The sequence below is a fragment of the Argiope bruennichi genome, chromosome 2 (genome assembly GCF_947563725.1).
Source record: "Argiope bruennichi chromosome 2, qqArgBrue1.1, whole genome shotgun sequence".
Taxonomy (NCBI): domain Eukaryota; kingdom Metazoa; phylum Arthropoda; class Arachnida; order Araneae; family Araneidae; genus Argiope; species Argiope bruennichi.
The window spans coordinates 5,949,541-5,969,844 of NC_079152.1; the positions used below are offsets into that span (position 1 = coordinate 5,949,541).

The 20,304-nt window shown below is 32.2% G+C and overlaps 1 protein-coding gene across 1 annotated transcript in view; it reads left to right on the forward strand.

Moving 5' to 3' along the window:
- Positions 1-442: 442 nt before the first annotated feature.
- The window catches only part of LOC129958598 (calphotin-like), a 42,269-nt gene continuing 22,407 nt past the window's right edge, over positions 443-20,304 (forward strand). The window contains exons 1-3 of the mRNA XM_056071187.1: positions 443-596; positions 4,136-5,157; positions 6,220-6,592. Coding sequence (XP_055927162.1) covers positions 585-596; positions 4,136-5,157; positions 6,220-6,592 — 1,407 coding nt within the window. The 5' untranslated portion in view covers positions 443-584. The remainder of the gene's footprint in view (positions 597-4,135; positions 5,158-6,219; positions 6,593-20,304) is intronic.

Below are 20,304 nucleotides of genomic sequence, written 5' to 3' on the forward strand. Positions count from 1 at the left end.
ATGCTGGCAGACACCTCAATGAGCTAGATTTTTTCAATTTTTAGGACTTTGCAAATTTTATAAATTATAAATATATTATTTAAAAAAAAAGGGTGGAATTAAAACTTTTCTCATTCAGATACTAGACTTACGCCATTGTAATCCTTCTTTTTGTTTCACGTGTCTACTTGTAAAAAATGAAAGCGGAAGAAAGGACAAAAAGAAAATAAGTAAATGGGAAGGAAAAAGAATAAAATTAAAAAGTGAGATTGTTTATGATTTACATGTCCTGACAATTGAAGAAGGTTGAGAAGAACACCTGTGAGATGTCGGAAGGACAAGAAGAGGAATGTCGCCCGATTACGTCGCTCCAATATTCAGTTCACACGCTTCGAGATATTGTATCTGGAGCATACAGTTACATTCACAAATTAGTAAGAAAAGTGCGTTTTCTGGAACATCAAGTAAACAAAAGAAAGGTAAACGAGAGAGATTCGTGTCCGGTCAAGGGCCACTTCGCCCCCAAGGACCCAAGACCAGGTATATAATGCAGGGGCCGGGACGTTCTGGTCATCCAAAGCTACCAGCAACCTCCAACAGCAGCCATGAAAGCAATGGTAAGAACTTTAACATCTTGCAAAATGGCTCATTTCTTTCTCTAAGCCTTTTTATTTCTTATTTAACAAATCCTATAGAAAAGAAAATTTCTCCAATATTTTGCCGTTCTCGAAGAGCTTTAAAGAAATCAGTGTTTCGATACTTCTTTTGTTAAAATACTGAATGGTTCATTCCATTTCCTGTAAGAATTGTTCTATAAAATGTGTCTCCTTTCAAAACTTATGATTGCTTTCCATTCAATAAATTATGTTTTTAAAATGAATAATTTATTGAACATTAGATTCATCAAACAAATCGAAATAAGATTTCCGTCGAAAAGTTTTCTATAAACTCTGTTATTCTCGTAGAACTTTTCCATTTTTAAACATGAATGTGGAATAATATTTCCGATTCTGAAGTTTATGTTCAATAAAATTTGTTAAGGGAATTCTAAACTGTAAATTAGTTTTCTAATCAGTATGTACTTTTCAAAAAATATTTTTGCAGCTTTTAAAGTAGCTTTCTACTTTCTTCTTTAAATCAGATTAATGATGATCGATTTGGGTGTTTTTAACGATATGGATCCCTTACGGAAAATACCTTTTAAATAATGTCTCATATAATTTGAGGGCACTACAAAATTCTTAAAATGCACTTTAGGTAAAGTATTTTTCTTTTTGTGTGAAAGAATGCTGCGCACCTGCGAGGAATGACTCCACTCAGAATTTATTCATTCAACAGGTCTTATTTCGATTTAAAATGGCTAAATTGTCTCAAAAAATGGTTTATTCCACTGCAAAATGTCAGTCTGGATAATTTGCAGATGCAAGTCTTTAATGCTTGACCAAATTATAATAACTAAAAGGCCAACATTGTAACGAAAATTTCAGTATCCGATAATGCTCTAATGAGAATGAGAAATCAGGGTGTAAGGAAGTTACTTTTAACATGTATCTTCTAAATGAAATCAGATTATATAAAAATTCTGAAATTTCCCACTTTTTTTGCAATCGAAAACAGCTGTGCGTGGAATTACTCACTGCGCAGAACAAATAACTTCTGACTGAATCGTATTTTCAAAGTTAATAATTTATCGAACATTTGATTTATACAGTCTTAAAAATCAGAACTACTTTTTAAGGAGAGAATAGTTGTTTTTATTATTTATTTATTTGTAGAATATTAAAACATCCTGACTTGAAATACTTTTTCAGATGTTTAACGATTGATGAGCATTTTTTTCCATTGGAACTGTTCCATAGAATCGCTTTTCTTTTACTTTGCCTTTAACATGACTCTACCGTGCTGGATTTAATTCTTTCTGTATGCCGAACAAATCAATGTTTAAAGCTAATAATTCATAGAACATTCATTTTATTTTTATATCTAACAAATCTATAATATAAAAAGAAAATTGAATATAAAAAAATTGAAATTGAATCATTTCCAATCAGTAAAATAAAAAAGTAACCCACAATGTCTGCTTATTTATACTAAAACTTTTAGGCATTTTCAAAACAATAAACGCATAAGTTATTTAATGACCTTATTTTAATAAGTGTTGTTATATTTAATTTAAAATTCGAAAATTATAAATGTAGAATAGAATTTTAGTTTTAAAAAATGTCTCTTTTTTTAAACCAAATAGTTTTAATGATTATTTAAAATATTTCACAAATTTTTAAAAAAATTTTAAGAAAAAAAAGTAAATTTTGTGAAAGAGTACAAGAAGTTCACATGTGATATCTCACACGCTTTGACGATATTTTAATTATACAGAAATTGGGAAAAATAAAAAGTTAAACTGTAACTAGGAAAAACCTTTAAATAATCGTCATCTAATCAGGGGTGAAAATTAGAGGTTATTCTAAAAACGCCTTCGGGTTGCTACAAAACATTAAATAATTGGTAGAAGATTCGTACAGATGATGCCTTAGATGTAAAGGACTTCTTAGACTAATAGGAGAAGATTCCTAGAGAAGCTTCATTAGAAGATTCTTTTGAAATGATTCGAATAAATATAGGATCAATTATAAATTACACCTCTAGATAATGCACGTTTCCATAGCTTTTGTCTTAAAATTTAATTAAATTTTTAACATTTAACAGCGAAATGGTATTCCTCGCTGTTAAGTAATAAATATCAGATCACTCCAAAATGCCCGATTCCTCATTCTAGGGTTAAATAAGTTTTCCAAAGTTGGGTCTTCACTAATGCATTTCACTGCAGTTCTGTGTTTTATTGAACCGCACGAATTCCGACTAATATTTGATTTGTTATGAATTATCCGAGAGGTGAGAATGCTTTTAAGCCCAAAGAATGTTTGATGTTACTGAAACAAGACATGTGGCTACGTTTGGGAGGAATTTGTTTGAAAAACTTTTAAAATAGTTATTTTTTGGAATTTCTGCATTAAAAAAAATGAAAAATAAATGAAATGGGAAAAAAGGGCATGAAATCAAAATGCAGTTAAATTAAAAAAGTGTTTTAAAATTGAAAAAAGGGCATACTTTTAGCTAAAAAGAGTTATGAGGCAAAATTTTTGTATTTTTGATATTTATCAAATGATTAGCTTAAAATTTTGCATACAGTTTAAAAAATACATTATCTAGTTCTTGAACTAAAAAAAATTGTCTCTATGACTTTTTAAATATCGGGGTTCGACTGATAAATAATATGAAACTTTCAATTTTTTCACATTGTGAATCATTAGAATATCTATAGAACATTTCTAATGAAAAGATTACTTATTATTTAGTTCAGGAACTAAATATCAAATTTGAATAAAAAAAGTGTGCATTAGAGTTTTAGTTTATGCGGTTTTTCGTAAGAAAATTCTACAAAAAAAGAATGTGTAAAAATAGCTCTTGATGATGTAAAATTGTATTAACTCGTATATAAATGCATTCCCAATAAACGGACTTATAAACAAAGTTCAAACGGTTTTATAAAGAAGATTGTCCAAACATTAAGAATATAAATAAAAAATTATATTTTTGAAAAAAAATCAATAGTTTAATGTAATTATCCACCGATCCTCTTAATTTGACAAAGCCTGCTCTTGGATGTATTCTTCTAATATATGCCAAAGATTTTCTACAGAGTTCTGGACTTTACGAGGATTAGGATAGTATTCTTGATTCGGAGCCATTCTCAAAGAACCATTTTTGAACCCTTTCTGTGGAATGAACTGTAACTAAATCATCCCTGAAAGACCCGTCACATTCAGGGTAAAATTTGCAGCATCGCAGGATTAACTCGATCGGCAACAATATTCTTGCAATCCTTGGACGATACTCCGTCTGTCAGTAACAGCAAGGGAGCAGTGCCAAATGAGCCTAACATATACCTTGACATGACCATCAGAACCTAGATGAGATTCCCCTGATTTTGCATAATTGTGACTATTAATAACATCTGCATGACTGTTCATGCGTTTCTGTTTCATTGACAGTAGTGTATGATGCGATGCATTTCATAGTTGTCTGATGATTTTTGTGATAGCAATATAAATACGAAATCTATTGCCGTATTAACGTTGTGTCTTTTTCCCAATAGAAACTTCTTCTCTTCGCCAGTCTTCTGGCAACTGCTTTGGGCCGTGGATACATTGGCGGCGGTCTAAACTACGGCTCGCTCGGGGCACGTATCTATGGACCTTCCCTCGGTGGGCTCTATGGCGGATACAATAACCTCTATGGAGGATACAATAGCCTCTATGGAGGATACGGAGGTTATGGTGGTCTTTATGGGGGATATGGAGGATACAATGGTCTATATGGAAGATATGCTGGTGCTCCAGGCATTATCAGCAGATCGTACGGCGGATACAGTCCTTACGGCGGATACTCTTACGCCTCTCCAGCCATACAATATGCTGCTGCTCCTAGAATTCAATATGCGGCTCCACGAATCCAATATGCTGCACCTGCGCCAGTAGCCGTTGCTGCTCCAAGAATCCAGTACGCTGCTCCAGCCCCAGTCGCAGTTGCTGCTCCAAGGATCCAGTATGCTGCTCCAAGGATCCAGTACGCTGCTCCAAGGATCCAGTACGCTGCTCCAGCCCCAGTCGCAGTTGCTGCTCCAAGGATCCAGTACGCTGCTCCTGCACCAGTCGCAGTTGCTGCTCCAAGGATCCAGTACACTGCACCTGCGCCAGTAGCCGTTGCTGCTCCCCGAATCCAGTACGCTGCTCCTGCACCAGTAGCAGTTGCTGCCCCACGAATCCAGTACGCCGCTCCTGCACCAGTCGCAGTTGCTGCTCCAAGAATCCAATACGCTGCACCTGCGCCAGTAGCCGTTGCTGCTCCCCGAATCCAGTACGCTGCTCCTGCACCAGTAGCAGTTGCTGCCCCACGAATCCAGTACGCTGCTCCTGCACCAGTAGCAATTGCTCGACCAGCTCCAGTAGCTGTCGCAGCCCCAGAAATCAGATACGCTGCTCCAGCTCCGGTAGCTGTTGCAGCTCCAGCTATTAGATATGCTGCTTCAGCTCCAACATACAAAGGCACAGCTGCACTCCCAGCAAGAGTTGCCGTTGCCCCTGCTCCAGCTCCTATTGCAGTGGCCCCACAAATCAGGTTATCTAAAGTTTTTGTTTAATGATGTGTTCAGAAGATCTGCATTAGCTTTCAATAGCAATAATTTTTGAACTGAATTCCACTAGCATTCAATTAGCATCCGTTATTCTCGACAATCTACTATCGTACGGGAAAAGGAGGTTAAAAATAGTCATTTTTGACTTTATTTATATACTTTTTGTGCAGTTCTATTCAAAAAATTATCTGAACTATACTATCCAAAAAAGACAATATATTTAATTTATTGACAGCTTTCAAAGCCATTATTAAAATTTTTAACAAATATTAAAAATACTGTCACTTTTTCAGTTTCATATCTGCGATATTAAGGAGCCTTCAATATAGCAATATAAATACATCTATAGTGTAATTAGTTCCACCATTCCTATACTGTAGTGACCGATTTCGACATAATTTACATAACTTTAATTACATAACAATCTACGTAGTGTGTACTGATTAGAATGAAGGTAAGTTTTGAAAGACCGAATTTTAGCAATCCAACTTTTCTTCAGAAATTCTGTAAAGAAATAAGATATTGTCAACATATTTAAAAAAAAAAAAAAACGTTTCTTTAAATGTCAAGATTTAAGCAATGTCACTTTTCCATTTTGTTTGATAACAACATACCAGATGAAGTAATAGCAGCGTGTTGCTTTAAACAGGTTGGACAAATTATAAGATAATCATGGCAGTTATAAATTCTACATTATTTCTCCATTTCAAAAGTCTCGTATGCTTTCTCGCAAATAACTGTGTATCAATGTAAAATATGATTTCTGCATCGTTTTCTTAAATTTATTTTATTTGCAGAGATGAGCCCAAATAATCCAAAAATCATTTACGACCGTCATATGAAACTGCGGACCTACATACCATGCAACAAATATTCATTTCATGTTGAAATATAAGCATATTCGCTCTGAAGTTGTTGTTTTTTTTCATTATTTTTTCTATATTATTTGAAAATAACAATAAAACTGACAATGTTTCCTGATTCCTGACTAAAATCGCTTCAGCTCTGCCGGATTACAAATAATAAAGTGATTAATTTGAATTTAGGTACACAGCTCCAGCACCCATCCGAGTGGCAGCCCCTGCACCTGTGGTAGCTGCCCCCGCCATCCGATATGCTGCACCAGCCCCCGTCGCCATCCCTAGACCTGCCATCAGATACGCTGCCCCAGCTCCAGTTGCAGTAGCCGCCCCTGCCATCCGATATGCTGCCCCTGCTCCAGCAATTGTGTCCAGACCAGCTGCCGTCGCAGTCGCCGCTCCTGCAGTGAGCTACGCCGCCCCTGAGCCGGTTGCAGTATCCGCTCCTGCTGCTGTTATTCCTCGAACCACCTTGGTCGGTGGTTACGGATACACTGGTGGAATCGGTGGTTATTCTTTCCCTCTCATTAGGAATTACGAAGGAAAGAGCATCAAGAAATAAGTCCTTGGACTGAAAGTGAGTCCTCAACTAAAAATTTGTAACATTTCCGTCTTTGCCCAGAATAGTCAGTTTTGACTCTTGAATCATTAAAACATACTTTTCGTATCAGTTTCAACCTTACGACTTCAAGTTTCTTTACTTAATTCAAACAAGTTGCATCAATGGGAGATCTGCCGAAAAGCTACGGAACATTGTCTTAGGGGACTTTGACTATTTCACAGGCGTTTAGACATTACAACTGTCTTACTCTCCAGAATTGAAAAATTATATTAATTTGTTAATTAATTTAGAATGAGTTTAATGCTATAAAGTTAAGTCATATTCCTTTGAATTATTTTCTTTTAAGATCAATTACAGCATCTCAAAGAGTGAAGAATTTTTATAGCTGTTGAAAGGGATTATTTTAATTTTCTAAATATCTTAAAATTTGTGAAGATGGAATTTTGCAATAGGTTTTTTTTTTAATTTGCTTCGAGATGTACTAGATCTCTGAAATTATGATAAATTTTGCATTTTCCTACAATACACTATTATTCCATATGAATAACAACATCTTCGAATAAATTTGAGAAAAAAAGCAAGATAGCAGAATAAATAATTATAATTAAATATTTAAAAGTAGAAAATAATTCCACTTTCAAGTTTAAAAGAATGTTTCTAAAACACTTTTGTTAATCGTTTTCTTGTTAGAAGAACGCCGTTTCTTTTTCTTCACGTCATTTACGGAAACTGTGCACAATATGATTGGCACAGCATAACCATATCTTGACCTGGTGCCATAAAATCTAAATCCCCAACAACGTTAGGGATCTCTTTTCAAACCACGCGTAGCAATTATAGTAGAAAAGTTGAAGAAAGCAATTTAACACGTGTCTACTTTTTAGTATTCTAACATATCTGAAAATTTTTTAAAAATGTATTTTACAATATAAATAAAAACTTTAAAAAAAAGAATAACAATTATTTACAACATTTCTTTTCCAGCAACTGTCTTCAAGGGTGGTCGGTGACTTGTTTGGAGTGGTGTTGTGGCTTCAACAACGCGCAGCACTTCAGGCAATAGACATTTTTTTTTATAAAAAAAATTCTGCAGTGGGATTCAGCTTCAGTGAAAGCCAAGTCAAGCTTTTACAAAGTCGGTGATAAGTTTAACAAATGATGGGTGCTGATGTAACTGTGACCGTCTAATAAAGTTTTATGTTACCAAAAGGATCTCGTTTAATTCTTCTAGACCACTTTTCTTATCAGTACTCTTCTGCTTGATTTAACTCTGTACTTTAACTACTTTTTTTTTGGAGCTCACATCCATCTGCATTCACCTTTTACTTGTAACTACAAACATAAGATAGTCGCTGCATGGACAAATCTGGAACTTAATTATTTGATTTTGAACTATAACCACTTTCCTTCTTGGCGCACGTCCTTCTCGTCTGCCCTATTTTTAGCACAACTGGACCTCATCTAACTTACTTTTTAGCACACTTCCACTTCTTAACATTTGTCGTCACTACAATTATTTGACAAGCGCAGCGTGGGGAATCTGAACCTATACTATTGGAATTTTCATCTTAGCTACTTTTATTTTTAGGATATTTCCATCGTCTCACTTTTTATCTGCGAGTACAGTAAAATGATTGGCGCAGACCTAGTTCTTAGTTAAGATCTTTTGTTCACCACTTTCTTTGTTAGAACGTGTTTCATATTTCTTACGTCGTCGTGTCTTTATAGGTTTTATTCAACATTACTTATTTCATCTTTGTAAAAATGAAATTTTATAATCCATTCAGCACTCCTTTTCCTGGTGTGCCAACGGTGCGAAATATTATACAATTATTCATGACCAACAAGAAAATAAACATATGAAGAATATTAATTATCAGTTTGAAACATTACTTTAAATAAATATGGATTTCCTAAATGGTAACCATAATATTTATAATCATAAATAATGAAATAAATCAAAGACAATACAGTATATACGAACGAAAAGAATAGTTTCAGTCTTTGCTTTCTTTTTTTAGAGTAGTAAAAAGTAAAGCGTTATTTTTTAAATCGAAAATCATGCAATATTATAAAGAAATTAGGATGTAATATTTTAAGCAAGAACTTCCTGTATTCATGAAAAGTTAAAATATATTCTAAATGTGGTTGCGTTTCTTGCATACCTTCATAAAAAGAAATATTATTTTTACACTCTTTTATTTAATATGATTTGTTTTATACTATAAAAACAAAATTCTACAGTCGATTTTGCATATATTTCCAGATTTGCTAAATTTGATGTAGGAATAAATTCTTCATGAAAATATACCATCGTAATATTCTCAAAATACAAATTATTGGTTCAACATTAATTAAATTCAATTTCGATATCGTAATATTCGTAGCGCCACTTGGTGGTATATTAGGGAAGTAATTTATTTAAACTCCATAACATTTAGAATAATGAATTATAAATTAGAGATAAGGAAATGAAGAATGATTCAAATACGGAAATTTTTCTGTTTCTGAGTACAGTAATCAAAGAGCTTCTTTAAAAAGTGTTTTCAATTAAATATATTATATTCGTGCATTTAATTTACGTTGCTTAAAAAAATAATATTTTGTAATCAAGCTTCCTCTGGTTTTCTCATGTGTGAGAATCTGGAAATTATATAAACTTGTGCCTTCTCGATAACGATCCATTTTTTAAAAATTTTAATTTTAAATAAATCGATCTATTTCATTTAATGTTTGTAGTAGTGCAGTTTAATAGTAAATGAGGGAAAAAAATTTATTTCAAAATTCCATAATTTTCATAAAAATGAATTGTCAATTATAAGTAAAAAAATTGAAAATAACCAATTTTTATTTTTAATACATTAATTAAAGTGTTACAAAAATTTATTGCATCAAGTTTTAATTAAATTATTTTATTGAATTAGAAAAATTAATTAATATTCTGAATTTATACAAAAGTTTAAATATAGTTGAAACAATACAAAAGAAATTCAATATTTGGAACGACATTTTTAGATGGATAAAAAATCGTTTTTTGCTTTTTCCATCTTTCTCACATACTCTACCTTACCTGTTTGTACCTCAAAACGCCGTTTAAATTGTTTTTTATTAATTAAAAATGAAGTGTGATTTTGGACTTTTTCTGCATTCACTTCCAAAAATGTTACTGCATCAAAATGATTTTTAGGTCATTTGAAAAATCCTCTTTTAAATTACACTGATGAAAAAATCTAATTATCTTTTTAATTATAAAATTATCTTTTTAATAATAACAGTAATATTAATAAACTAGTAATACTAATAACCTTTTAAAATGCACTATTTAAAAAGATTCTATCACTTTAATAACACAATTATCTTTTTAATATCACTAGTTCAATTGCTTACTTGCTTCTTGCTAAATTCGATAAGTTAAAAAGTTTTTTTTTTTTTTGTATAATTTTCAACGGTGTGTTTCATCGTTACAACAAAATACGTTTTCCTTGTTTTATTCAATCGTATGATTGTTTATCATTGCTGAAAACTAAGGAAGAATGATTCTTTTAATTAAATATGCACATGGAATTGGAAAGCGAAGTTACAATGCTGCGAAAGACCACGTGCACTGAAAAGTTGGTGAAAACAAAATATTGGGTTTTGAAATGCCATTATATATCAGTGGACTGGACTCCTTTAGACGGAATAGGGGTAAGGCTATTAATGTATCTCGACCTTACTGTCCATCATAATTTCCTGTTTAAAACTAATCGTTAATACAATTATGAGCATCAGTTTAGGCATAAGAGACGTAATTGATCCAATGCTCCTGGCGAACCAAAGACAATTATTCTATATTCATAACGCATTTGAAAGTATCAATAAAAAATTTCAAGGCTTTTTCATGAATCCAAAAAATTTTTTTAGGGAATAGCAAATGTATATATATATATATATAATAAACGTAATGAATAAACATAAATGTCTTTAGAAAAATGCATTTAAAGTTAATAAAGACATGAAATTAAAATTAATAATGCTCAACTTTTTAAATATATTTTAAAATTTTAATATTTAAAATGCTGAGAAGCACTATTTTAACTCAATAGGATTGAATCTGCCATTTTTGTTCTATCGTCTGCGAAGTGTACAGAAAGTATCAAAAGATTCAAACTTGATACTTTTCGAATCTCCACATCCCTGAGTACGAAAAACATATTTGCGGGAAATGTCTGTCTGTCTGTGATAAAAACTCAAAAACATTTTGAGCTAGACGGATGAAATTTGATTGACGGTTTTGACATCAAATTTGCAGATTTCTATCACATTTTGAGTCCATCCATTCTGCTGAAGTCTGTCTGTCTGACTGCTTGAGTATAAGTGAACACGATAACTACAAAACGAAGAGAGCTTGATGGCTAAAATTCGGTGCACAGTTGTATCAAATAGGATCTAAACATATATCCACTTTTAAGTCAAATCCAATAAGGCGTTAACCATCCGTCTATCTGTACTTTTAGAAGCATGTAAACATAACAGCTCAAAAACGCAAATGCTTCATTATATCCGATTTGTGATGACAATTGCAGTTCTGTATCAGATTTTGGTTTCAGTTGGTTGGAAAAAACGCATCTGAAACACTTTGTCTTGCCTAAAACACATTTTTGAATACTATTAATCGCATGCCATGGATGAATCGTCAAAAAATGTCCCAAGGAACCGATTGAGTGAAAATACTGAATTCGCGTCGAAGACTCATATTTCGTAACTACTGTACGCCAAAATCATGCAAGCATGGGACTCCGCCTTGTGGTCAACGCAAGGCGGATTATTAAAGAGCGCGTGAGAAAGTTTCGGGAGAACACTTCCGCTGGTTCATTGGGACACTTCAAAGGATCCATGGCATTCCTTAAAATATCGATAGATTATCCAAATTTAATAAAAACGTTATTATTATTATTAACCTAATTATTAAATTTATTATTTTTATAAAAGTTATGAATACTATGCATTTAATAATAGAAGAAATAAATAATATTAATCCAAATGAAAGTTAAAAATAACTATTTCTTCTCGATTTTATGTGGACGCCATTTAGCTAGTTTAAATTTGGTTGCGCGACTTTGTACTGCACTGAGTTTCATTTATTTTGGAAATAAGTCCGCTGACTGTCAATAAAATGTGTTGTTTTTATGAGGAACTGATTGCAAAACGCTTCACTTCCTCAAACATTAAACTTTTAAATGACACTCGACACTGCACATTTCAAGAGGCTCTAGCTGAATTGATAAAATAATAAAAATCAAAAACCAATAAATCGTGCACGACCCACCCTGAGGCACGCGGAAAATAATAATAATCAAAGTTTGCTTAAGTTTTTTACCATCTACAATAACATAGTTGGATGGGAAGCTTTTAAATAACGGTAATAATGTGAATGATAATACAAAATGAAAAAATGTAATTTGTGATACCCAAATGAATAATCCTTCATTCAAAGAAATTGGCTTATTCCACAATATTTCAAAAATTGAAAAATGCTTCAAAATGAAAACAAAATGAACCACGCTTTCTCAATCGACGAATTTTGAGAGGGATAGCATTTACAGAGCTTCACAAATCTTGAAAACTATTTGGATACTTCATCTAAAATGTAGACCCAAATTTTCTAACTATAGGGGGCCCACAAAAAATCCCCCCCCTCAAAAAAATACAGATTTTTTTCCCTTTTAGAATATTGTGCAGAGTTAAATTTTAATAAATGAACATTAGTTAATGATGAAGTGCTCATTTATGCAAATGGAAGTGCACATTGAGTAACAAATGAATGGCAACATAAGCGTTCATTCTGAAATGGAGAAAAATTACTATATTGCATAAAACACGGCTAAATATTTATACTAAATTTTTTTTAAAAAGTCATAGCAATCATCTAAACCATTCATCCACTGAAAAAGCATTGGATATCAAAAAAGAAGAAAACAAAAAGTACTGCAAGCGTACCATTATTTATAATAGCAGTAATAACGAAATGCAAATAATGACATGCTTGTAACAGATGAACGAAACAAGCAGATCCAACTCGGTTTGTCACGTTCATTTAATATTAGAGTATTTTTAAAAAGGGAGTGTCTGCTCAAATGATAATAAACATTGAAAAACAGAGACTTGCGTCATTTAATAATCATAAAGGAGAATGGGATTTTGTGTGTTTTGTCCCTTTACAGTATAAACCATTAAACCTAGAGCTACCAAATTTATTATAAATATACTTTGAAGGCTGAAAATGAACTCTTTAAGGTGATTTTTTTGAATTTTAACTAAGATGTTAATTAAAAATGAAATGTTATTTTTACATTTTTTATCCCAGTACACAAGACAAGAATTATTATTACATCTTAAAATTCAAAAAATTATCTTCTGAATGTAACTACTTTGTCGTATTCATTTTTTCCATTTTTAATCGTTTTTTAAAAGAATATTTGATGTGTATTAAAAACAACATTGTTGCCCTGAAACTCAAGCCTTTCTCTCGCTTGAGCTCCTGAATTTTTCTTCCATTGCTGCTCATAAAGACAAGATTCATCTTCCTATATTAGACCATTTTCGCTTTATAGCATGTTTTTAATACATTCTACAAATGATTTCATTTTAGAAATAAAAATTGTACTTCCTTTCTGTATTAAAGCCCATATTTTAGATGAGATGACAAAAAAAAATTAAGGATGATACTTTACCTCTTATGAATAAAACAGTGTAAGTGCGAATTGCACGTTTAAAAAAATTTAAATTTTAAAATAATATAGGCTCTCTTTAATTCATCATTCCTTACTCCGTCACTCCCACTCATCCCACGCACTTGTCTGAACCCTTTATTTGTGATAAACCATGCTTTCCTGTTAAGACTCGGAACCTTATGACTTTCAGTACGCAATTTATCTGTTTAACGTGTTCCCAATTTTTCTCTTTAACATGCTGTTATTGTTTTCCGTACGTAGAAAAATCATCTTTGTACAATTTAGTGATATCTGTATGACTTTCCATAGCCCGGAAATTCCCCATTATCTGACAGAATCCTCTCCTACAGTTCGGACACTCTTTCTTATCCGACAGAATCCGTTCTTATAGTCCGGACACTCTCTCTAATCTGAAAGATGTGTGATCCCATATGTATCGAATTAGACTTTAGATTAGATTCTTCCGCACTTTGTTGGAGAAACTATCACGACCATTACATAAAAATATTTCATTGAAGTTGTCGCAAACAAAAAATTTTGGTGAATCAATGAATCGTAAGAAAGGAGATCAAGAAATAAATGTAAGGAAAAACAATTCCTTTTTCATCTTCACGTGGCGAATAGAGTAATCTCCGGCAGAAGGCCACTTCGTCATTCTTATCGACAAAAATGTGCAAATGCAAAGTGATATGCTCGAAGCAATAACTTTTTAAAATCAGTAATGACCCTGAAAAAAAGGAGAAAAACTCTTAATATAAATTAGAGGCAGTTTATCGAAATTGGATCTGTTTCAAAAACAGCCCAAGCCAAGGGAAGCTTGTGCGAATGACGCAGATTTTTAAAATAAGAAACAAGTAGTCGGCAGAATTGCAGGCCATTCGATAGCATTTACATATTATCCCTCTTTGACGGAAAAGGTTTCTCTCTAGCTCAATTTCTCAACGACCACACAGATAAAGTTTTGATTAAAGCCTCTTTGTTAAAAAATAATTTATGCGTTTGACCTCAATAAACTGCAACCGGGACTGCATACGGAAAGCCAAGAGAGAACGCCTTTTGCCATCATTATGCATCTCCATCGCTCCTCCCTCCGACAAGTGGTTAAAAATTGCGTCTGAAACCGAGTCAAGGACTCGCTTCGACTGCTCTGGATGCAAACAAATCGCCCGTTTAAGAATTGTGCGCACGGTGCCGGCGCGTGAACCACCTGTTAGTGGACGCTCGGTGCGCCTCTTTTCGAGCACAAATAATTTTCAGAACAATGAATGTCAGACACAACATATTTTTTTTTCCAGCTGCCAAGCAATGAAGCAAGGATTATGAAGTGACAAACATAAAAACTGCGACAATCAAGCGAACGGGGAATATTTGTACCTTCGAAAAAATGGATAAGGAACAATACCATATAAGAAAGATAAAAATATTTATAAAGATTATATTATGATTTGAAAATAAGGGACATTTCACAGATTACAGTAATGCATCATTTGTATAGGATTGAAAAGCGAAAAATTTATAAATGACTCTTTAACAATAAGTCCAATAGGAAATCTTAAGAAGACAATGTTTTGCCTATTTTTCGAAACCTTTTTTCTTCAAATTTCGATACCTATAGAAAGCATTCTATTCATTACAATCGTGTGAAATTTTTACAACAGTATTTGTAAACATGATGCATCTGATGAGCCTGTTTATTTTTTCTGTGCAAATAGTATTCATATTGAGAGGACCCTTATCGTGCAAAATATATTTTTTAGATTCTCAAGCTTCACGACATTCATTATTTCTTTGACAGTTTTATTACTAGCATATTTTAATCAAAATAAGTTCATTGCAATCTATATTCATATATTATACACATTTTGGAGTGATTTTACTCTCAGATTAATCGGGCATACCGATTTGTGATTATAAAAGAAATGATCGAATCGCAACGCAAAATCAATTTGGTTTTAAAAAACGGATATTTTTCTATTCTTTTAAAATTAAAATAAGCCATTCGTTCTACATGTCCTATATTTTTCATCAGATTTAAATTTTACTTGCGCAAAAAAATGACTTTTATTTCAAACTTAAATTTTAACAACGAAAATGGACGCTAACGTCCTAATTCCCTTCACACTTCAGTCGAGTGATGCTTGGGAAGAACAACAGTTTTGTTGCACTCAAATATACGATTAAGTTAAAAATGTGCTTTTCAGCTAAAAATTCGAATTTTATTTTCTGACTTGAAACGAAAGCTTCAACGCTTCAGATTTCAATCAGTTCTTATTTTTAATCTTCACATGTCATAGCATTCATAATACTCCCAGAAGTATTCATACTTGAATTCTGCCCATACTCTGCCCATACGAAGGGCAGAAAAAGCACTGGAATCCTCTAGAAATTCGAATTCGCGATTTGGGCGAATCTCGACGTTTGAAATGTCATCGAGTTCGAAAAACACATTTGTGTCTCTGTTTGATCGGCTGCTTTCTATCAAATGTTCGGCAAAACGTATTCATAGGTAGTATGTCTGTCCGGCTATAGAATATAAGTCAACAGGATAACTACAAAACGAAGAGAACTAGACGGATAAAATTCGGTACACAGATTTAGCATCTAGCTATTACTTCCAGATGCATGCAAACGAGGTGACTGAAAAACTTAGCATATGAAATTTGGTATAAATTTTGTGATGACGAGTTTATTTCTGTCTCAGAATTTTGTTTCAATCAAATGACAAAAAAAAAAAAAAACCCGGGTCTAAATCACAATTTCGAATTTCGGATACTTTTAAATAGCATACCAGAATTTTATCGCCAAAACCTCGTCAAGGATGGCAGGATAGATTGAATGAAAATGCTAAATTCACGCAAAGGGTTAATATTTTGTCATTTTTATACGCCGGTGATATGCAAAGCGTTCTAAGAGATTATACGTGAAAGATTGGGAAAGATCACTCCACTGGTTAAATACATTTCCTGAAGAATAAATATTGCGCTGCGATTGTTTCGCGAAACGCTTCATATTTCAAAACCAATTGAATTAAATTGAATGTGGTTGCTTTAAAAAAAAGGGCGAGGATGTAATGGATCAAAGATTTTAAGATTGCTCCGTTTAGACACGTTTTACAGTCTCTATCTGTTTAGAACATAGTTTAATTCAGACAAAAAAGAATCAATAGCAAATTCGAATGATCATAAGGAATTTATTTATTAAAATAGTTTTTATCTTCTCACTCTAGATAGCTTGAGAAATGTGTAAATGGAATAAAAATGAAGTATGTTCATTCATTTTTAATTACACTGTTTTTTTAACAGTAAAAGCCTGCTTAAATTTCGTTAATCAAGCAGAATCGTTAATCAAGGGAAATAAATTTCGTTAATCAAAAGGAATAAAAATAATCTTTTATTTCTCTTCCGTATTGCAAGTGGACATATATTTTGAATTACAAAACTTTCAATGATGTCTGGAGTTGCTTGAAAATGCTTTGGCATCTGTTGGTAGGGATAATAATAGAGTTGTAAAAATTAAGTTCTGATATAGATAATGATAATAAAAAATATCAATATAAAATATTTTTTACATTGATCCATGCATACACAAAGTCTCACTTTTCTTTGAAATCACTATTAAAGCTGCAGATATTTTTTCTTTTTGTTTTACAATCCGAATCCCCATTCATGTTATTATAAGAATAATGAAACGCATAAGATAATGAAAATAAACTTCTGTCTTTAACTCAAATTATTATTGGCGAAGTGCATTTCGGGAAGGCAAGCGATATATTTATTTAATCCTGAGAAGAGTATTGTATAAAAGATTTAAATTTATATTTAAAATTAGCTATAAACACGAAGAAAAATACCAATTTTTTTTACAGCGCTTTAGGTTAGAAGCGAGATTGCATATTTAAAAGGCTAGAACATCCATTTTTTTACAATTTTTCGAGAAACTGAGAGGAAATGAAGAGTAAAATGAATAGAAGGCTTCTGAAATAACATGAACAGCATATCTCTCGAAACTTGATACTTAAAAATATTTGGATGAAAAATCTATCAAAGCTATCAAAAGTGGTACGTTTGTACTTTGAAGGAAAATCAAGCAAAATTTTGCCGTTTCCCTGTGATAACTTCTAAAAATATTACAGTACAAAAAAAATTCATATGTTTTTAAAATTTCAAAAGTCGTATTTTCAATAAGGCCGAATTTTAAATAAATAACTTGTTTCTATTTTTTTTAAAAATATTTTTAAGCGTATTTTCCAATAATCCAATATTTCAGTATGAAAATCTGAACCTACTATCTTATAAAAAAATGCTGATTTTAGACTTCTCTATTGATTGTCTCAAAAAAGATACACCAACCAGCCATTGGAATTTTCCCTAAGTTGATTAACCTAAAATTAAGAAATTATTTATAGTTCTAAAGTAGTGAGTTTCAGAACTTCATATCTCAATAAGATTTGATCGGAGAATACGTTTTATTTATTTATTAGTTGTAATGTAAAGAATCTATCACTGAATATTATTATTTAGGAACAAAGGACTGCATAAATTTCATAATTCATGCGTTTCTTAGAAGCAGATGAATTGACTCAAGTGAAATAAAATATTACTTCTGTCATTTAAATTCTTATATAAATAAAAGCAAAAATTGAATTTTATTATCTATCAGAGAAATTTTTATTGAATAATTCCCTGAAATATTGCATGAATTATAAAAAAGTATTCTATAAGACTCATTAGATATTGATACTGAAAATAACTCTGTTTTTTTAATCAAATTTTTAAAAATACGCGCATTGATACCGCAAATTTTTTAAATCTTAAATTGAAGTTGAATCGTTTCCGCTTATCGCTAAAGCTAAAATTTTATGGGAAAGACAGAAAATTAGAGAGATACATAGTAAAATGAATAAAACGGCGCAATATTTCTATAATAAGTTATTAACTTTTACTATTACATAAATGAGTAAAAATTTGAGGCTTAAAAATATTAGAGAGCAAACTACACGAAATATTGAATATTTTAGCGAGCATTCATTCCGGCAAACTGGCTGATCGTCCAATGCGGCAAGTTCTCTGTAAGTACATGATATGTCATTTTTAGAAATTCTTTGGTTCCATTCTTTGCAGCAATATGTTGGATGGCCCACCGACATGATAATATAGGTTTTGATATCTGTGGTTGAAATGACACTATGTCTGAATGAATGGATGGATTGTCAGCGCATGATTTCACTTTTAACTTAACTCACTAACAAAAACTCTCTCTTTAAGTTACTCAAAGAACTTGATCGCATGTGCCCGAGCATTATTAACAGAATGCAACTTTTCATTAAAACACTGCCAGAATAAAGAAGCTTATTTTGAAAAAGTTTTTAGGTGTGAGTGAGACTTCAGCTTTCATTCAATTTTAATTTAATTGGATGAAATAATTAAAATATAATTTAATTTAATGAAATAATTAAATATTCATTAAATTTTTAATTTAATGAAAATTAATAAATACGTTATTATTTTCTCATTCCGATATTTTAATCATTTTTCATGACATGTGTATCATCCCTGAAATCTGCAGCGGAAGTTTCACTCAAATATCGATCAAAGTCATGAAAAAATGAGAGAAAGTCAATAAACTTGGCTGACGCCAAACACTCATTGAGTTATTCGGCACTATCCGCTTTTTTTTTTTTTTTTTTTTAACTCACCCATTTTCCAAAAATGTGTCTCCAAATGTAGGCGGATGGGGTCAATGGATGGGTTGGCTTTCCAACGCAACATTTGCTTCCTTCTATCGTGCAGGAGAAAGCTATGTTCAGTTTTTCATGCTTAAATAAAAAGTCGCTCTTCCTAAAAAAATCCAAACTGAAAAATGATGGGTATTGAAAAGGTCTATAAATGAGCGAGTCTTAAGATCGTTTGATAAGGTCAGAAAGGAAATGGAACTGCGCGGAGTGGTCCACACTCCCCTCCCTCTGCTTTTTAAAATACTTAGAGTATTAGTCCCCTCCCACCATAAAAATACTGCACTCTGGGCAGGTCGGTGAATGCCGAAAATGCCCATATTTTTATTTCCTAACATGAGAGCTGTACGCTTTATAATGCAGTAAAGAAAACAGGCCATTGTGTATCATTGGCGACGGAAATATCGATACACGGGTGTATGTTTTGGGTGATAAATCGCCGGCATATTGTCAAGACACAACGATCAGAAATTCGATTCTATATGTTGAACTTCTTTCTCCTTTTTATTCTGACCAAAATTTGACATCCATCTTTCATTGTAATCATAAGATCACATACCACATTTCATTTATTTAAATCATAACATGCATGAAAAAGTACAGACCATGAAACGACCCACAATTGGAAGCAATGGGTTCAACATTTGTTAAGAAATCCACACTTAAAATAATAAAGCCACATTTCAATAACCTAAGTTTCAATTGTAGCGTTTATGCATATGCGAAAGCACACACTGACAGACAGTCAGTCTCCAGAAGGGTTTCGTTTGAAATTTGATATTTTGGTCCGAGTACAGAATTTCATCTTCTTACCTCTTTACGTTTTGTAGTTACAGAGGTCCCCTGTAATCGGCAGATAGAGCTACTCCGATTGGATTTTGCTCAAAATCTACAAACTTGGGATCAAGTCTTTGTATCGAATTTCCTCCGTCAAGATCAAAGTGATTTTAAGTTACTGCATTCACAGACAGATAGACAATTTCAAAAATATGATTTGCGCACTCAGGATCGTCTGAAATCTGAAGATACGTCAAGGTCTTTAGTTTGATTTTTTTATATAATCACAGTATCTTCTTTTTATATAAATCGTATGAAAAAGTAAAAAAAAAAAATAATAATAATAAATAAATTTTACAAAAATTAAAAACACACACACACACACACAAACTTTGAAAATATTTTTTTTTTCAATTTGAGAGGATTTTTTGAAACTGTATATAAATGCATTTATACAAAAGAAAACACCTGGTAAAAATTTTATTTCG